This window comes from Zootoca vivipara, chromosome 3 (assembly GCF_965207765.1).
Source record: "Zootoca vivipara chromosome 3, rZooViv2.hap1.1, whole genome shotgun sequence".
Lineage (NCBI taxonomy): Eukaryota > Metazoa > Chordata > Lepidosauria > Squamata > Lacertidae > Zootoca > Zootoca vivipara.
This window is the reverse complement of record NC_142586.1, coordinates 111,718,177-111,736,657: the sequence shown is the minus strand read 5'-3', so window position 1 is coordinate 111,736,657 and position 18,481 is coordinate 111,718,177. Positions and strand designations below refer to the sequence as shown.

General features: G+C 40.7%; 1 protein-coding gene across 2 annotated transcripts in view; it reads left to right on the top strand.

Moving 5' to 3' along the window:
• The window catches only part of USP34 (ubiquitin specific peptidase 34), a 103,854-nt gene that overhangs the window by 20,425 nt on the left and 64,948 nt on the right, over positions 1 to 18,481 (top strand). The window contains exons 4-15 of one of the 2 annotated variants that reach the window (XM_035110900.3): positions 227 to 277; positions 2,196 to 2,345; positions 4,509 to 4,576; positions 5,366 to 5,558; positions 8,451 to 8,531; positions 9,615 to 9,676; positions 13,141 to 13,222; positions 13,314 to 13,406; positions 14,157 to 14,282; positions 15,293 to 15,422; positions 16,912 to 16,947; positions 17,893 to 18,023. In XM_035110900.3, coding sequence (XP_034966791.3) covers positions 227 to 277; positions 2,196 to 2,345; positions 4,509 to 4,576; positions 5,366 to 5,558; positions 8,451 to 8,531; positions 9,615 to 9,676; positions 13,141 to 13,222; positions 13,314 to 13,406; positions 14,157 to 14,282; positions 15,293 to 15,422; positions 16,912 to 16,947; positions 17,893 to 18,023 — 1,203 coding nt within the window. The remainder of the gene's footprint in view (positions 1 to 226; positions 278 to 2,195; positions 2,346 to 4,508; positions 4,577 to 5,365; positions 5,559 to 8,450; positions 8,532 to 9,614; positions 9,677 to 13,140; positions 13,223 to 13,313; positions 13,407 to 14,156; positions 14,283 to 15,292; positions 15,423 to 16,911; positions 16,948 to 17,892; positions 18,024 to 18,481) is intronic. The other variant, XM_035110901.3, reaches the window with a different exon arrangement.

The window sequence follows — 18,481 nt, the reverse complement described above, 5'->3', positions numbered from 1 at the left end:
GTCTAGAAGGCGGAAACAAAACAAAACAGTTTATATACTAGGTTCTGTATGCAAGCATGTGGCTTTTAAAAACGGCAAAATTCAGTCGCCTTGAATCAAACATGCATTGTTGCAGCCTTAGGAAAATATTATTGAATTTCACGGCTGTGTTATCTAAATTATGGATGATGTTCATCTTTTTCTTTCATGTTGGTTAAGTTCATAACATTTATTATTTTTTAAACAGGATATTTCTGCACAAGAAAGCAATATATTGGGAGCATTCTGTGATATGAATGTAAGTTAGCTTTATTTCTGTATATAAGATGTGTATAGTTTTAATAAATTACAGCTCATTAACTTCCAGAAGCCTGCTCCATCTCAGTAGTTTAGAGTGATCCAGGATACGCTATAACTGGAAGAACCCATTAAAATAAATAGAATTTTCAAGCTGCCTTAAACAGATTCAGCCCATTGGCTCATCTAGCTTAATATTGCTCATGCTGACGGGCAATGGCTGCCTCTGGTTTCAGAAAGGGGTTTTTCCTAGCCCCATCTGGAGATTACAGGGATTGAACATGGGACTTTCTGCATGAATATTATGTGTTCATTGAGCTACAGCCCCTCTCATTAGTCCATCATATGGAGCTCATAAGGAGGCCTTTTCCTTACCTGATCCTTTTAACTAGAGATGAAGGACTGAACCTGGTGCCTTCTGCATGGAAAATAAAGTACAGTCAAACTTCGGTTGTCAAACGTAATCCGTTCCAGAAGACCATTCGACTTCTGAAACGTTCGTAGCACATTTGGCTTCCGAAAATTGTTTGAAAACGGAGCAGTTACTTCTGAGTTTTTGGCTCCATTCCAAAATGGAGGAGTTTGGGAAATGAGGTTTGACTGTACTGAGCTTTAATGTTAATGTACAATCCAGCTAAAGTCAGTTGTTCCTGGGCTGCACTTGGGACTACCCTAGCAGCTTAGTTATGGCCACCCAAGACCAGCCCAGGTAGAAACCTTCTAGTGATTTTGAAAGATATTTGGGGAAGTCTCCTGAAGAAGGAAGTCCCATAGTCATAGGGTACATTTTGTACTTGTCGCTTGCTCTTTGAACTTTGTATATAAATGATTTATGACTACTTTTTGAAAGAGCTTATATGCAACAGACCATTTGAAAATGGTAAGAAAATAAATAAATAAATAAAGTACACACACAGTTGAAGCAAGCAATGGAATCCATTAGATCATTCTGTAAAAGCCAGCAGAAACCATATCCAACAATGCTATCCTGAAAAAGCATGGTTGAATATAAAAAAAGTATTAAGAACTAATTGCTGGCACCATCCTAATTCCAGGAGAAATGTATTTCAAAGTGTGGGTGAAAGTAAATTTTAATACTTGGCTTTTCTCCTAAGATACTGGTCATTCCAACATAATTTAGAGTCCTTTCAAGCAGTGTGTGTTTTGGCTCTCCATACTTCTGAGTTGAGCACTGTGGCATTAAACCCTCCCATCCTTCTGAGCAAGCAGACACAATGTGGTATAGATATATCTCGCGTCAGAATCATGGTCTTGCACATTTTCTGACAACCAAACCAAAAGTCCCCCATCAGCCATGTCTGGGTGACCTGCTAGATGCTGGGTGATCTTGCTTTTGCAGTCCCAAGCAGGTAGTTGAGATGCTTCTTGTGAGCCTTAAATGAACCCGTAGAGTGGTGGATTGAGTACAATCCCAATCTTCCATTGTGCTTAGGCTCTACTCCCTTTCTGAGTGGGGTTTTGTGCATGGTTTGTTCTTGGGGCTGTGTTCAACTTGAATGGTCATATATTGCACTGCTGTCTTGGATGTGGGTGAGTAGAAAGGCAGAAGAAAGCTAGAAAGAAATAATAAAAATATATTTATTCATATAGATTGACCAAGGTTTGCAGATACGCAATGAATGTGAAATGTGGTCCTTCAAACGTCTTCATGCATACGGCACCCTTAGGTAAATTGAGTCAAACTTTGAAGACATGAATAAGTCAGACATTAACCCCTTTGAATTGTGCCTGGAACACAAAAGAAAGTCAGTGCAGAACCTGGAAGACTGGCGTAATGCCCACAAAAAGCCTTTCAGAATAGTCTATAGGAGGATTATTAAGATGCTGTCATTTTGGTTGAGAAAAATTTATATGTGGACATTTGTAATATATATTTTAATGTGTTCTTATGTCCATAGGATGTAGAAGTACCGCTGCACTTGCTTCGCTATGTTTGCTTATTTTGCGGGAAAAATGGTCTTTCCCTCATGAAGGACTGTTTTGAATATGGAGCCCCTGAAACATTGCCATTTCTCATAGCACATGCATTTATCACTGTGGTCTCTAATGTGAGTATGTGTCCAAGATTTTCTCATTTATTTAACATGGATGCAGTAAATGTTGCCTGTAAAGTCGTCTTAAAGGCAAGAGGCTTTCTGTGGTAACATGTACTAGTCCCAAAACCTCTAAATTTTAATTATACTAATTTTACTTCTAAGTTACAAAAATGCTGCACTTTAAAAAATTGGAATATATTTGCTTGCATACCCCTTTATTGCAACCATTGACTAAAAATCCAGATGCTGAGAAAAATAGTTTAGTTATTCACAATATCTTTGTGACAAATTCCATCATTTTTTTTAAATCTTGCTTTCATAATATGTGTCTTCCATAGCTACAATTTGTTCATTTTTCACAGGATAATTTTTCAAATTCCTGTGCTCCAGAGTAATTTGCAATAAACTGCACCACAATAACAGATTTATTTTCCATCCAGCTCAGTAATTTAAAGTATGTTCTGATGCCACACAGACAGAGGGCTTATAAATGAGGTTTGGGTACTTCCAGTGGAAAACCACTGGGTGAAAGTGAAACGGTTACGGTGTAAATGTTAGGATTTATTTATTTATATGTTTTTGGCTTAACTTTATGCAAAACAACCACCAGTTAAACATACTTAAGCCAGATGTGAAATATAAAGAAAGCCCAGTTATTTTCCACCACTGTGTCAGTCTCACAGGCTACCACTTTTCTGTGTTGTTCCTCTGGTGATTACTGTGGAGTCCATTCATTTGAACGATGCTCATTAAAACTTGCAACTGGCATAGATATTGTTTCCAGGTGGTTGCGCTGGCATATATTTAACATGGGCAAATACAACCTTCAACAACCAAGTTGTTCTATTGTATTGATGTTTTGAGAATGTCTGTGTTTGTATTTGTGATAGCCACAGAGCAAGTGTATGAAAGGTATTCTTTAGAAATACCTTATTATACAGTTGAATTGGAGGCCCAGTTGTAAATATTTTCTAATGAAGTAGTGTATTTTTCATTCACATCTGACCCTTGAACTGAATTAAGAGAAAGTAAGTTTGCCACATATTTGGTTCTGAAAAAGGAAGAGAATTTAAAAGAGTCTGCTGGATCAGGTCAATGGCCTATCTAGTCCTTCATCCTGTTCTCACAGTGGCCAACTAGATGCCTGTGGGAAACCCACAAGCAGGATCGGAACACAAGGGCATTCTTCCCTTCCTGTGGTTTCCAGCAACTGGGATTCAGAAGCATTGCTGCTTCCAGTTGTGGAGGCTAAGCATAGCCATCATGGCTAGTAGCCATTGATTGCCCTCTTCTCCATGAATTTGTCTGATCCTCTTCTAAAGCCTAGGTTGGTGGCCATCACGAGTGCAAAGCATCAGTGGCTACCATCTTAATAATGGCACTAGGCTGGGTGGAAATGTTTCAGTCTCTCTGCCCTGCCCAGTGGCACAACAGGATTGCCCCTGAAGGGGGCAATGAGGAGGAAAATCCCCTCCCTCAATACACAGTGCTTTAGAGGAGAGGGCATGATAGGGATCCATGCGGTCTCTGTGTTGTATGTAAGTATTTGGGAGTGAATGAGCAAAATGAGAGTGAGTCTGATGACCATATCCCTTTGCCCATGCCAACACCTGAACCTCAGCCCTCAGAGTGTTAGCCAGCACCTAATGTGGGTCTTGGCCAAAACAGTTTAGACACCCTTGCATTAGTGTAATAGAGCCATGCCTCAGATTCCAGAGTGAGGCCCCAATTGAATGCGCTTCGTTGCCCTCTATGGGCTGGGGCTAATAGGAAAAGGCATCAGAAAACTTTCTGCGAAAGCACATTCCATCTCTATTATTTTTCTCTTACACAAAAACTTGCCTTCTACCCTTCTGGCTTAGGGGACCCAGGCAAACTGGCATTCCATTTCCGTCTTCTGCATGAACCCAAGTTTTGAATGTAAAAAAGTTTTTTTTTATTAAGGGTTTTCTTGGTTTATAAAGATATGTGCAATGTCTCTTAGCATTTTTACAAATCAGTTTCATTTGTCGAGACATTGGTGAGGAGAGGGGAAGGAAAGTAGATGGGTAAAAAAGTTATGTGAAGGGAAAATAAATGTCCCTCTTTTCAGTAGGCAAGTTATGTGAATCTGAAATACAGTTGCTGGTATAACATGTCGATTCATAGTGTTCAATTTTTGTATTTGCTATACAGATCAGAATATGGCTGCACATCCCTGCTGTTATGCAACACATTATACCGTTTAGGACTTATGTTATCAGGTTTGTTTTGCAGACCCATTATTGGGTTTTTCTTGTCAAAATAAATTCAAATCACTCAGATGGTATATCTAATGTGACAGAAGCTAATAAGCAAATAGTATTGCTTGCAATTAATATTAGTAAGTGATTTGGTGCTTGGTTTCTAGGCATGAGTTTACATACACTCAGGTATTTAACATACTGTGCTGTATACGTACTGAGATTGGGAGTAGCTTGGGCTTGTGTGCTTTCTCTCATTCTCCCCCACCCCTGAAACTGCTTCAGGAGATCCATGTTCGTTTTAAGCATGGGATCCCTGGTGCATTTAACTTCTGCACACAATGATAAGGATGTAGGAGGTTCAAGTGAGGGAAAACATGCACCTGAAGCCTGTTTCTGATGTCACTGTACATAAGCAGATGCTGTTGTACTCCCAAATCCCATCAGTCCCAGCTAGCATGTCCCAACAGGGAGAAATTACGGGAGTTGTAGTTCAACATCTGAAGGAGACTACGTTGGCTGTCTCTAGCATCATGGTTCAAGGAATAAATGGTATCCAAACTTGCCTTTATATCATAAGCTAGCCTGCTATTGGATGGACTGCTTTTAAAACTGCAGGGATGCCTTGATTTCCATAATGCTGGAAATCCCTTGTTGTCCCTTCCAAGTGTAATTAAGCAGTTACAATATTTGACTGCAGTCCTGAAGGCTTCCAGAAGAGCGTATGGCTATTAAAAATGATTTGTTAAAATTAAACTGATTTGCCGATACTAATTTGAACTTTCCCCCCATCCCTACCATTTTGTTTAGGTATTTATGTAAACTGTCGGACCAGGAATTAAGACAGAGTGCAGCTCGTAACATGGCAGATTTAATGTGGAGCACAGTGAAAGAGCCACTGGATACTGCCTTGTGTTTTGATAAAGAGAGTCTTGATCTTGCATTTAAGTACTTTATGTCACCAACCTTAACCATGAGATTGGCCGGCCTCAGCCAAATAACAGTAAGACTTGTAAAACTATATAAACACATATACAGAATTATTTTCATCTGCACTTGAACAGTTATAAACTAAGGTGTAGCAGTCAAAGCTTAGTCTATAGATGCAGCAATGCTAGATGGGAGTGGGGTAATATGTTCTCTATATGAATAACTTCCTCCAAGTAGAAAGCTAGCATAATGGGAAATGAGTCATTCTAGGATGTTTTTACACGGAGAAACACTTAAATTTGGTTTCGCTACCTGTAGTCTGAAATCATATAGACTGCTTTACCACCTAAGGCTTCTTAGCACCTTGTTTGCAACAGGTGTAGACCACGCCTATCTTTGTAACATTCAAGGCCCTTGTAAGCAGTTTTTTAAAAAGATATCTGCTGTTGGGAATGGAGGCGGAGGTACAGTACCACAGACATTGGGTGATACGCAACTTAATAGTCATGTTAATGCAAGGATTAGTGCTAGTGCAAGGATTAGTGCCAGCACTACAGGATGTCACCCCTCCTTCCCTTCTATGCACCATGAGCTGCTCTGGAAGGTTATGGGGAAACCCAGAACAGATGTAGCTGAGCACACATGGGGAAGAGGTGGTTGTGAAGAGAGTGTCCCATTGCAGAAGGAGAAATTCTTTTGCTGGTGTGTAACATTCACAGTTGTACGCTGCATCCAAACACACCTTGAGCACACCCAAATAAAGTGAATGAAAGTGTTTACTTGAGCGATTCATTTCAGTGGGACTTGCACAGAAGGTGTCTCTTGGGGGATTGTGTCTCAGGTTTATAATTTGTGAAGCTAGGCTATAAAATGCTAAGAATCTTGATACAGTTGCATTTTGCAAGCACAGCAGAAAATCGGATGTGCGGCTTGACTTACTGCATTTCAAAACAGCCCTGTTTATTTTAAACTGTGTCGTAGAGGAGCAATGTCTTTTTCAACTTCTTTGACAAAACTCCTGTATGGCCAGAGTATGTCAGGCTGTCACAACTAGCACAGTGATTTATGACATGTCTTCACAGGGAAGAAACTGCAGTAGCACGGTCAGCCCTGCATTGCATTGCATTACTAGTTCAAGCAGACCATAAGCAAAAGCATTTAAAGGCATACAGAGTATAGTGTGCACTAGAGCAGGCTTCCTCAACCTTGGCCCTCCAGATATTTTTGGCCTACAACTCCCATGTTCCCTAGTTAGCGGGACCAGTGGTCAGGGATGCTGGGAATTGTCTCAAAACATCTGGAGGGCCGATCTGATTCATTCATCACTGACATTGTGTTTACAGAGGTCTTGTTGCCAAAGCTCCTTGAAGTTGCTAGCCTGCACAATTTTTTACTTGCTTTCCTTTTTAACTTTTGTTGTTACTGTTCTTAAATTTGCAAATAAAAAATTAAGGTAAAGTAAAGAAGGATTTTTGTTAAAGGAAATAATATATGAATAATACTAATTGTAACAGAAAAAACCATAATCAGTTAACATTACAGATAAAGTAACAATGCATAGAATTGTAAAGTTGGAAGGGGCGAAGGGGCCACAAGGGTCATTTAGTCCAACCCCCTGCAATACAGGAATTTTTTGCCCAGCATGAGACTTGAACCCATCACTTTTAAAGTAAGAGTGTTATGCTCTACCAGCTGAGATATCCTAGACACATGCATTTTAAGTTTCACAAATAAGTTAATATAAGCCCTCCAAATGTCCAAATAGGTATCCACACAAAATTGGCATCTGTATGAAATATGTGCAAATGCAGCCAGGGCTGTGTAGCCTCAGACCATTCGGTAATAGAAGGATAACATTCTAATTCCCTATTTGATACCCGAGTTCCTCAACGTCTATCTTATAAAAATCCATTAAGCATTTACAAGCAGCCGTTACAGGTTTAGCTTCCTGTAAGGACCCAATAATTTTTTCCAACAACTCTGGTGATGCCAGAATGCTCAAAGCAGATGGTGCCATAAATAGAAACTAGCAAATACTGTACAGCCAGTACAGAAGCAGATCGGGTGGCAAAATAGAGCACTCTGTCTTTCACCTAGAGAGGCATGGAATTTGGATGCCCTCCCTTATTTCCAGACTAGTACCTAGATGTCCAGAATTGCTTTCTTGGAACATAAGAATTTGATATATTTTTCCAGACTATGTATGGAAGCAGAAATCAGCATTTGTAACCCACATTGCCTTTAGCAAGGTCAGTTGTGGGCGCATGTTTTATACGGTAGCTTTTTCTAAATGCCACAGGAACTCTCAGTGTAATAATGTTTGTTTACAGAACACCATCTTTGTTGTATGGTGAATTCTTCCATTTGAAAACTAGGTCAAGAGCAAAATATTCAAAGAATGTGGTTCTGAAATTAAATAGGGAATATTTGAAGGCTGGCATCAAACTTCAATAGTGTTCATATTTCTGAAGCTTACGAGGCCACAGGTGGAACGTTATTACAGTAAGCTAGAACATTCACTGTCCATAAGCAGTTGGCTCTGTATCTGGATTCCTCTCAGTTGGTACATTGCAAATTCCAGAAGGTCATTTCAGACAAATTAATATCAGAACCATTTTTAAAAAAAGAAAAACACTCTGCAGTTTCCAGATCATTCTCCATTGTACTCGCACTACAGGATATGAGTCAAATAATCACATTTTGAATGTTTGTTTTCCATTACGATGGGCCAGTTAATGTGTCTTCAAAACACAAACCAATGGTCCTTTGGTCACATGTAATTAAATCTGTCGTCCAGGCATCACCCAAAAAATTGATGAGGGAGGAGGTGGATGTAAAATCTGGCTGTGCTCATTTTTGTCCTTTGCTCAGGGCCAATCAAGTTTTAAAAAGGGGTGAAAAGAGCAGCGAAGAGTGACATCGTGGATGGTGAAAGAGAGGATTAAAAAGTCTTGTTCCTTCCTAGGAAGCACTGCACCTTGTGTACTCTTGCTTGAGGGAGGAGGTGGGGAGGAAAGAAGGAACAGATGCCAAACAAGGCTGTTCAGTGAGTAACGTGAATGAAATTGCCATGTGGTCTGCTTTAATTTCTTTGGAAGAACACATGGTTTATTCTGTATGTCCAAGGGCTTTTGATTGCTGTTTGTAACAGAACACAGCTGCAGTACTATGAACACTCATGTAAAATAGAGCTGAACTGGCTTTGTTGACATGTGCTTTCTAGGAAGACAGCCTGTCTTTGAGGCATCCTTATAACCTTCAGTGATGATTCCATACTCTCCTTACCTGTGCTGAACATTCGTTTGTGAACTAGTAATGAGTAGAGGGAGGAACTATTAATTCCATTAGGAGGAAATGGTCTTCATGAGAAGCACCTTGCTCAGTGGTAGAGAAGGGTCATTGCTCAGTGGCTGAGCACAATAATAATAATAATAATAATAATAATAATAATAATTTATATCCCGCCCATCTGACTGGGTTTCCCCAGCATCAGCGGTAGAGGTTTGATCCCTGGTATCTCTAGGAGGGCTGGGATAGACCCTGACCTGAAAGCATGGGGAGCTGCTGCAAGTCAGTGTAGACAACACTGAATTAGAGGGACCACTAGTCTGACTAATAATGTTTGCATGCTTTCAAGTTTCTCAGAGTTCTTCATCAGGCCGGTAGAGATTGTAGCTGAATCAAGGGAAGATTTTTTGAAATGTGACCCTGCTCTTACTCCCACTCCAAACTCCCAATTCAAGTAGTTGAGGTTTTTTCAGGATGACAGAGTCCTTGCTTGTATCCCAGGAGAGGTACAATCCTTTCTTAATTTGGAAGTTGGTAGCCTCCTGAGCCCCTCCCACTGCAACTTCAGTTATGACAAAGCATTTGTCTGTTTCTTATTGTCATCTTTTGACAAATGTAACTAAAATTGGTCCTTCATTTTGCCAGGGTCATCTTAAGTGGGATCTTGAGTCACTATTTAAGGGTTTTACATCAGTTTAGGGATCTCTTGTTGTGCAAAATAAGAGCCAGATCTGATTAAGTCAGTTTTTATTGATGCTTCAGTTAAACGAATGAAATCCTTTTTGAGTTTATAAAGCTAAACTTTATAAACTTTCCTCTCCCTTTTCCCCCCCAACTGTAGAATCAACTTCACACCTTCAACGATGTGTGTAATAATGAATCATTGGTTTCAGACACAGAAACGTAAGTAGTTTTTTAGTACCTTTCATTTAAATACATGCGCTCTGACCACTGGACATTCACTTCTACACCTCCCCATGTCAGTTTGTGATGTGTCAGAAGCCCAAATATCGACATTGCATCCCAACTGCAGGCACTGGGTGGGACTGGGCAATGTGGCAGACGCTGTCCAACTTTTTCACTGTGAGCATAGCTGCAAATTCACAGGAAAAGAGTTTCTGACTTTCTAGTGGCTGGGCACCACCCACCACTTAAATCAGCATTCTTGAAAAATGTTGCCATTCTAGCTGCCAGCCTTGTGTTTTGGTTTGTTGCTTTTGTGAAATAAACAAATGCCCGCCAGAGGTTAGGATGAGAGAAATCCACTTGAAACTTGAATGCCTACCCCCTTCTGGTTTTGTGAAATGTCGCAGTAGTAGAGGAAAGATAATGAGAAATCAAAAATAGCAGCACTAGTCTAAGTTTAACTCGCATTGCTATTCTTGGCATAGGACGAGAAGTCTCTCTTATGACATCCAGAAAAATTTCCTTGGCGCCTGCACAGTTGTGGGCAAATGGTTTTAGCTTTTGGCAAATGGGGGTCCTAGTTTGCCTTATCCAGGGGAGATAAAGGAAACTGGTGATTCATTGAAAATCAACCAACAATTGACCTAATGGTGATAAAAAGATAAATATTGTGCCTACCTGTCCTCAGAAACATAGAAAGAGAATCAGAGTTAGAGGCCTGTATTGGAGACTCATACAATAATTGGAGTATAGCAGAAAAATTGTTTTGCTTATACACTTACGTACCTTTGGAAATAGATGGGAAAGTTGATGTAAAAGGGAAAAAAGATAATAAATGTCAGAATGATGGTAACATTAATAAATGCAAGAGAAGCACAGTGTTAGCAGATTTTCATTATCTTTTGTAGTTCATGACTTGCAGAATTCAGTGGCATTTAATAATAATAATATTTATATCTAGCCTTTTTCCCACACCAGGGCTCAAGGCAGCTTACAAAACACAGATAAAAAGCTAAAAACAGAGAAAAGATAATAGTTAAAAAGTAATTAACACTAATAGAATCAAAACATATTTAAAAGATCTATTAAAAATACAGATAACAACAAAAACACCCCAGCACTAGTCCTTTCCAATCAGTTTCTAAAGGCCTTTGGAATAAAAAGGTATTCACCTGCCAGCAGAAGGACAACAAGGAGGGAGCCAGTCTAACTTCTCTGAGAAGAGAGTTCTAAAGTCTTCAAGCAGCCACCAAGAAGTCTCCTATGTCCCCATCAGGCATTCCTTTAAGGCTGCTTGGACTGAGATAAGGGACTCCCCAGAGATCTCAGTGCCAGGGCAGGTTCCTATGAGAAAATAACAATCTTTCAGATAGCCTGCCACTGAGCCCAAGAGCCCAGCAGAGCTGTTCTAGCCAAGGGAGTTGTATAATCCCGGTATGATAACCAGCCCTCACCAACTGTCTGGTTGCAGCTCTTTGGGCCATACTGTCTGGTTGCACCAACTGTCTGGTTGCAGCTCTTTGGGAAGTTAGCCACATAATAATAATAATAATAATAATAATAATAATAATAATAATAATAATTTATTTATACCCCACCCATCTGGCCGGGCCTCCCCAGCCACTCTGAGCGGCTTCCAACAGAAAAATAAAACACAGCAAACTATTAAACATTAAAAGCCTCCCTGAACAGGGCTGCCTTCAGATTTCTTCTAAAAGTCTGGTAGTTGTTTTCCTCTTTGACATCTGTTGGGAGGGCGTTCCACAGGGCAGGCGCCACCACCGAGAAGGCCCTCTGCCTAGTTCCCTGCAACTTGGCCTCTCGCAACGAGGGAACCGCCAGAAGGCCCTCAGTGCTGGACCTCAGTGTCCGGGCAGAATGATGGAGGTGGAGACACTCCTTCAGGTATACTGGACCGAGGCCGTTTAGGGCTTTAAAGGTCAGCACCAACACTTTGAATTGTGCTCGGAAACGTACTGGGAGCCAACGTAGATCTTTCAAGACCGGTGTTATGTGGTCTCGGCGGCCGCTCCCAGTCACCAGTCTGTCTGCCGCATTCTGGATTAGTTGTAGTTTCCGAGTCACCTTCAAAGGTAGCCCCACGTAGAACGCATTGCAGTAGTCCAAGCGGGAGATATGCATGCACCACTCTGGCTAGACAGTCTGCAGGCAGGTAGGGTCTCAGCCTGCGTACCAGATGAAGCTGATAAACAGCTGCCCTGGACACAGAATTGACCTGCGCCTCCATGGACAGCTGTGAGTCCAAAATGACTCCCAGGCTGCGCACCTGGTCCTTCAGGGGCACAGTTACCCCATTCAGAACCAGGGAATCCTCCACACCTGCCCGCCTCCTGTCCCCCATGAACAGTACTTCTGTCTTGTCAGGATTCATCCTCAATCTGTTAGCCGCCATCCATCCTCCAACCGCCTCCAGGCACTCGCACAGTACCTTCACCGCCTTCACTGGTTCTGATTTGAAAGAGAGGTAGAGCTGGGTATCATCCGCATACTGATGAACACCCAGCCCAAACCCCCTGATGATCTCTCCCAGCGGCTGCTTGTAGATGTTAAAAAGCATGGGGGAGAGGACAGAACCCTGAGGCACCCCACAAGTGAGAGCCCAGGGGTCTGAACACTCGCCCCCCCCACACCAGGGCAGTTTCAGTCCCATGATGAGGCCTGAATCCCGTCTGGAAGGGATCCAAATGGTCCGCTTCTTCCAGGCGTGCCTGGGGTTGTTCAGCAACCACTCGCTCAATCACCTTGCCCAAGAATGGAAGATTTGAGACTGGGCCATATTAGCCGCATCTAAAGATGTTTTTTAAAGAAGCGGTTTAATGACCGCCTCTTTCAGCGGGTCTGGGAATACTCCCTCATAGAGGGAAGCATTTAGCACCCCGCGGAACCCATCGCCCAGCCCTTCCCGGCTCGCTTTGATTAGTCAGGATGGGCAAGGGTCAAGGAGACAGGTGGTTGGTTTCACTCATCCAAGCAGCCTGTCCACATCCTCAGAGGTAACAAATTGAAATTGATCCCATGAAACATGACTAGACTGGGCTCCAGCACTCTCCCGCCCCGGCCCTGCTCCCACATGTAGAGTGCATTAATTAAAGCACAAAAGTAATTGACTAATAGCCTGATGGAGGGCATGTTTGCTTAGAAATAAATTCCTTCATTTCAGTGGATTAATTATTTAATTTGCACTGGCCTCCAGAAAAGCACTTCTATTGTAACAGCGTGTTCCCCCCCCTTATTTATCTTCTGCCACAGGTTTAGTTTAAATGAATTTGTAGCTATAAGTGTACCAGCCATTTCCACTTTGTTCAAAACAATTCCTTGAATTTGGAAAGTAATCCTTGGTTGTAAATCTGTTAGGAAAGAACAATGGCCTTTTATTTAGGAGAATGAGCATAATATGAGCGTATGAAGTTGCTTGCTTATGGTTTCCCCATTTTATGTAGGTCCATTGCTAAAGAGCTTGCAGACTGGCTGATCAACAACAATGTGGTAGAACATATTTTTGGACCAAATTTGCATATTGAGGTAGGTTTAAAGTGAAGTATGATTTTCTTTGTTAACCATGAAGCTATGTTTTTAATATTTGATATATTTTTTTCCTTGTTTTCCCTCCCAGATCATTAAGCAGTGCCAAGTGATTCTTAATTTTCTTGCTGCTGAAGGCCGGCTTAGTACGCAGCACATAGATTGCATTTGGGCTGCAGCACAGGTATGTCTATACTTAAGCAAGAAACAGGCCAATAATATGTTGGCTAAATTTCATGGAGCTTAAATTTTGTTCATGGAGCTTAAATAGTTATCTAAAATGAACAGAACCCATAATAACTAGTCTTACTTTTTTTTAATAGAGCTGTGCCATACAAAGCAAACTGCTCAGGTGGCAGAGTTGGTGGGCCTAAACATTTTCAAGTGCTCCTTTCCGATTCTCTACCTTCCTGCGCAGCTGTCTTGGTGCCATTTTTTTTATAAAAAAATAACTCATGGTTCCTAGCTGGCCGTGTGGCCAACATGATATCACACCAGTTTTATATTCCTTTAAGGATTTTGTCTTCTTTACACAACAATTGTGCAAACCAGTGTAATGTCCAAATATTAACAGTTCCTGTAAAAGTGATATCCTGCTTTCTTCCCCTGTACTAAGGAAACACGAAGTTCCAGGCAGATTTTCCTCACTCTTTTTATTCTAATGCTAAATTATCTTGGTTTAGACTTTGTTCCCTTTGATTAAAGACACACCAAAAAGTGTTGAAGTTATGCTGAAATCTTAGATGCATATCTAGCTACCATTTTACACCCTTTTTGTTACTCTGACACTAGTTTTATCTTTACTACCTTTAATACGCAGAACATTTTTAAAGAGGGAAATTGCCACAATAATGAAATCTACAGGGGAAAAATGTACAAAAATGTGTTTCAGTTTCTCTGAATGTATCTCTTCTCTTTGTGTTTCTTTTTGAAGTTGAAGCATTGTAGTCGCTATATACACGATTTGTTTCCCTCCTTGATCAAGAATTTGGATCCTGTTCCACTTAGGCATCTTCTTAATTTAGTTTCAACACTCCATCCAAGTGCACATACTGAACAGGTAAAAACAAAGAATTTTGAAGCAGTCTCTTTTCTGTTTTGGTTCACTTAGGAAGTTCTCTTGCATGTGTCCTGTTGAAGTGAACAAAATCTACACATGAATGCTGTTATAAGATGAAAGCCCTTGCATTCTGTTCCTTATATCAGTGTTTCCCAAACTTGTGCCTCCAGCTGTTTTCGGACTACAATTCCCATCATTCCTGACCACTGGTCTTGCTAGCTAGGGATGATGGGAGTTGTAGTCCCAAAACATCTGGAGGCACAAGGTTGGGAAACACTGCCTTATATGGACTATGGTTTATATTCTTTGATTCTGCATTGCAAGAGGCTGGTCTGGATGACCTTTGGTGTCACTTCCAGCTCTACAATTCCATTCTTCTTCTCCCCCACCTCCCTTCTTGTTAGAGAAGACTACTTTTGGCCCTATTACAGTATAAGAGCTTGGGTTTCCCAGTTATAGTACAAAAGACAACATAGTTTTATATATAAAACTCCATTTTGCTTGTGAAGTATTTTTTTTGTCATGTATTGAATATACAGTGGAACCTCGGTTTATGAACACCTCGGTTTATGAATTTTCGGTTTATGAACGCCGCAGACCCATCTGGAACGGATTAATTCACTTTCCATTACTTTTAATGGGAAAGTTCGCTTCAGTTTATGAACGCTTCAGTTTATGAACAGACTTCCGGAACCAATTACACCCATGTTTCAGTTTATGAACGCTTCAGTTTAAGTACTTCGCGGACCCGTCTGGAACGGATTAATCCACTTTCCATTACTTTCAATGGAAAAGTTCGCTTCAGTTTATGAACGGTTACTCCGCGGACCGTCTGGAACGGATTAATCCACTTTCCATTACTTTCAATGGGAAAGTTCGCTTCAGTTTATGAACGCTTCAGTTTATGAACAGACTTCCGGAACCAATTGTGTTCATAAACCGAGGTACCACTGTAATGAGAAACAAGTCCTGTTTTCTGTTGGGAGTACAGTTTCTGCTTTGATTTACAGACCTTGTATTTGGCATCCATGCTCATTAAAGCACTGTGGAATAATGCACTAGCAGCTAAGGCTCAGCTATCAAAACAGAGCTCATTTGCATCATTACTCAGTACAAACCTACCAATGGGTAATAAGAAAGGTGAGTGTTTATTTTCTTCCTTGGTTTAATGTATTGTTACCAACTTGAAATCTTACTGCTGGTCTTATTACAAAGAGATTGCTAATGGTTTTGATTTTGAAGACGATTTAGGTATTATTATATATAATTCCCCCCCCCCTTTTGCTCATGCCCTTTTCTCCTTTACTTCTTTATAGGCAATGGATTTTTTTCTACAGTTAGCCTCTTTCCTTATAGAAACAAGTGCAGTTAATAATATACTGTGGGTGATGTCCAACTAAGTCATACTCAAAACAGACCAGCTGAAATCAATGGATTTAAGTTTGTTGGTTTTGGTGGGCCTATTCCGAGTATGACTAATGATGGATATTGCCCTATATATTTTTTATCCCACTTTTCAGAAAATTGTTTTCTCCCAAAGTGGTTCATGTCAATAGGCCTTGCCTTCAGGGATTACAAACTAAAAGGACAAGACACACAAGAGATGGGGCGTGGAGGGAGATAGTAGTAGATGAGGGTGCTCAGTTCTTCGAGGCCAGAAGGAATTGGTAAGCTGTAAGCAGGTGTTTATATCCACTTTGGGCCAGGCTGATCTTCCTTTGCTGGCGCACTTGCTTGCATAGACAGGTGGTAGCTCTTATTCCTTTGCCCCATGGATAGGGACATAGTGTCCTGTCACCTTCTTCAGTTCCAGATAAACTGACAGTTGAAGCAGAGTGTTCTTTCTGCTGGTCAAAATATAATTGTAACTATTAATTGTAACTATCGAAAAGGCTACAGTGATCAAAATTATAATGACTATTCAGGATGGTTTTGTACTACCGGTACCTTCCAGCATTGAATGCCTCAGTACCAGTTGCTCAGGGGCACAAATGCAAAGAGTACTATCTCACCCAAGTCCTGCTTGTTGGTTTCTTAAAGCCTCTGATTCACTATAGTTTCTTACTTAGCCTAAACTATCAAGCCAAGGTTAGCAATCTTGGAACGATCCAGGTTGGTAAACCCACTTTGAACCATAGTTTTAATACCCTGGCTTGTTCCAAAGCAGGTAACCATAGTTTCTTGTTTTGAGTGACGTAGGAAGATGGCTTTCCCCTGTGATATCAGTTGTGTAAAGTAGGAAAACCCGGTTCCTTCTCATGAAAGGAGCTGTATTGATTTTAGCCGAAGTTAATAAACATCATTTTATTATTTCAAAAGGCTCTTAAATAACCCCAAATAACAATAGGAACATATTGTATATAGAACAAGTAGATATTTCAGTCACTACCTATATAATAATAATTATCTGGCTGGGTTTCTATATTAGTAAAGATCAGGGATGTCTAATCTGTGTTCACTCCAGATATTGTTGGACTACAATTCCATTCACTCTTGAGATTTGGCCATTGTGGGAGTTGGAGTCCTACAACTTCTTGAGGGTCACAGGTTAGCCGCACCGGTTATAGACTGTATATTGTATAATGTTAACTCAATTGGAATGTTCTTCCCCTTTTTGTCTCCTCTTCAGAGGAAGAAGAGCTCCGAAGAGCTGCTCCTTCACCATGTAAGTTGTTGTAGAAAGGCACTTTGAAATCAAATATGATTTGGGAGTCATGATTATTCCCTAGGTCAGCGACCTTTGTATCACCTCCTGTTTTCTCCAGATGTCAGCCCAATGTTCAGTGCCATCAGCTCCGAAAATGGCTTGAGAATGTTTTATAGTGTTTGTTTGATTCTAATATTTTTAATTGTAAGGCACCTTGGCAAAAAGATAGTTAATAGATGTTTTATTTGGCAGAGGCTGAAAGAAAGTTATACTTTGTGGCAGATGACAATTTGAATTATACACATTCACTCACTTTGGGTTGATTCCAGTGGTACCGCTCATCTGATGGTAAAACCTCACCAGCCATTGCAGATTTAGGAGACGGTGGGTGGGCTGTGGGAGAGTTCACTGAATATTGCTTCCCCCATTAGCTGAAAAAGATAATACATTAAGCTCCTTGGAGAAAAAGGTGAGATAAAAATGCATTAAATCAATTAAAAAAACTGATGATAATTGTGAGAATTAAATTTATTTATAATCCCCCCCATCTCAAGAGTTCATAGTCATTTCACAGCAGTGAGATGACACTTAACTCTGTGTCAGACGTGGCTTCATCCAAGTCAGGAGAATAAAGTTTGGTGCAGAAAGGCAAAGCCGGTCTGTAGCAAGAGCAGCAGTAGAACCCCCTTATTGTAATTTATTTTGGTGTTGACAGGAGAGTTTGAGCAAGCATCTCAATCCTGTGTTAAAATTATTTAAAGCAGTGATCCCAATTAGCTAAGTACTGTAGAGACCCTGTGTTTTTCAGAAGTCAACTCCTTGCTCTCTTAGGTAATTTTTGTTGTATGAATGGTGCCACAGATCCTCTCAGTGGGTTGCGTGGACTCCTGATTGGGAAGCACTGGTTTAAAGCATTTGCTTTTCCATTACATGGAGTAACTTGAAAAGCTCTTTCTAAAATAGGGTCACCTGCAGCAAGTCCTCAAAGCAGTGACAACAGTGATACTCACCAGAGTGGAGGGAGTGATATTGAAATGGAGGAACAGCTGATCAGCAGAAATAAACATGTCCAGCAGCGGCTTTCAGATACAGAGGTAAAATAAATAACTGTTTTTCTCTGATGGTTATCAAAGAATCTGTCAGTATGAAAGGTTGTTGTTGTTGTTAATAAGGTAACTGGTATTCTACCCTTCATTTAGAAAAGAGGTACCATGGTGGTTCTCCCTCTTTGTTTTTCTCAACTCCACTGGCCAATCTTCTCTGATGTTTTTAGAGCAATAATTACTTTGTGAAGAGCTGCTAATGGAAAAAGTACAGTTTGCTGAAGTATCGGTCTTGTCTGTGCATTAATACCATCACTTGATATCTTTCACCACCTTACCTTAGGTGGGTCCCCACCCACTGCCAGCATGTCCCCTCCATCCAGATTATCCCCGAGGGTCATTTAGTCCAACCCCCTACAATGTGGGAAACTCACCTTCTGAGGCAGTCTGTTCCACTGTCAAACAGCTTTTATCATCTAGAGAGTTCTTCCTGATGTTGAGTCAAAAAT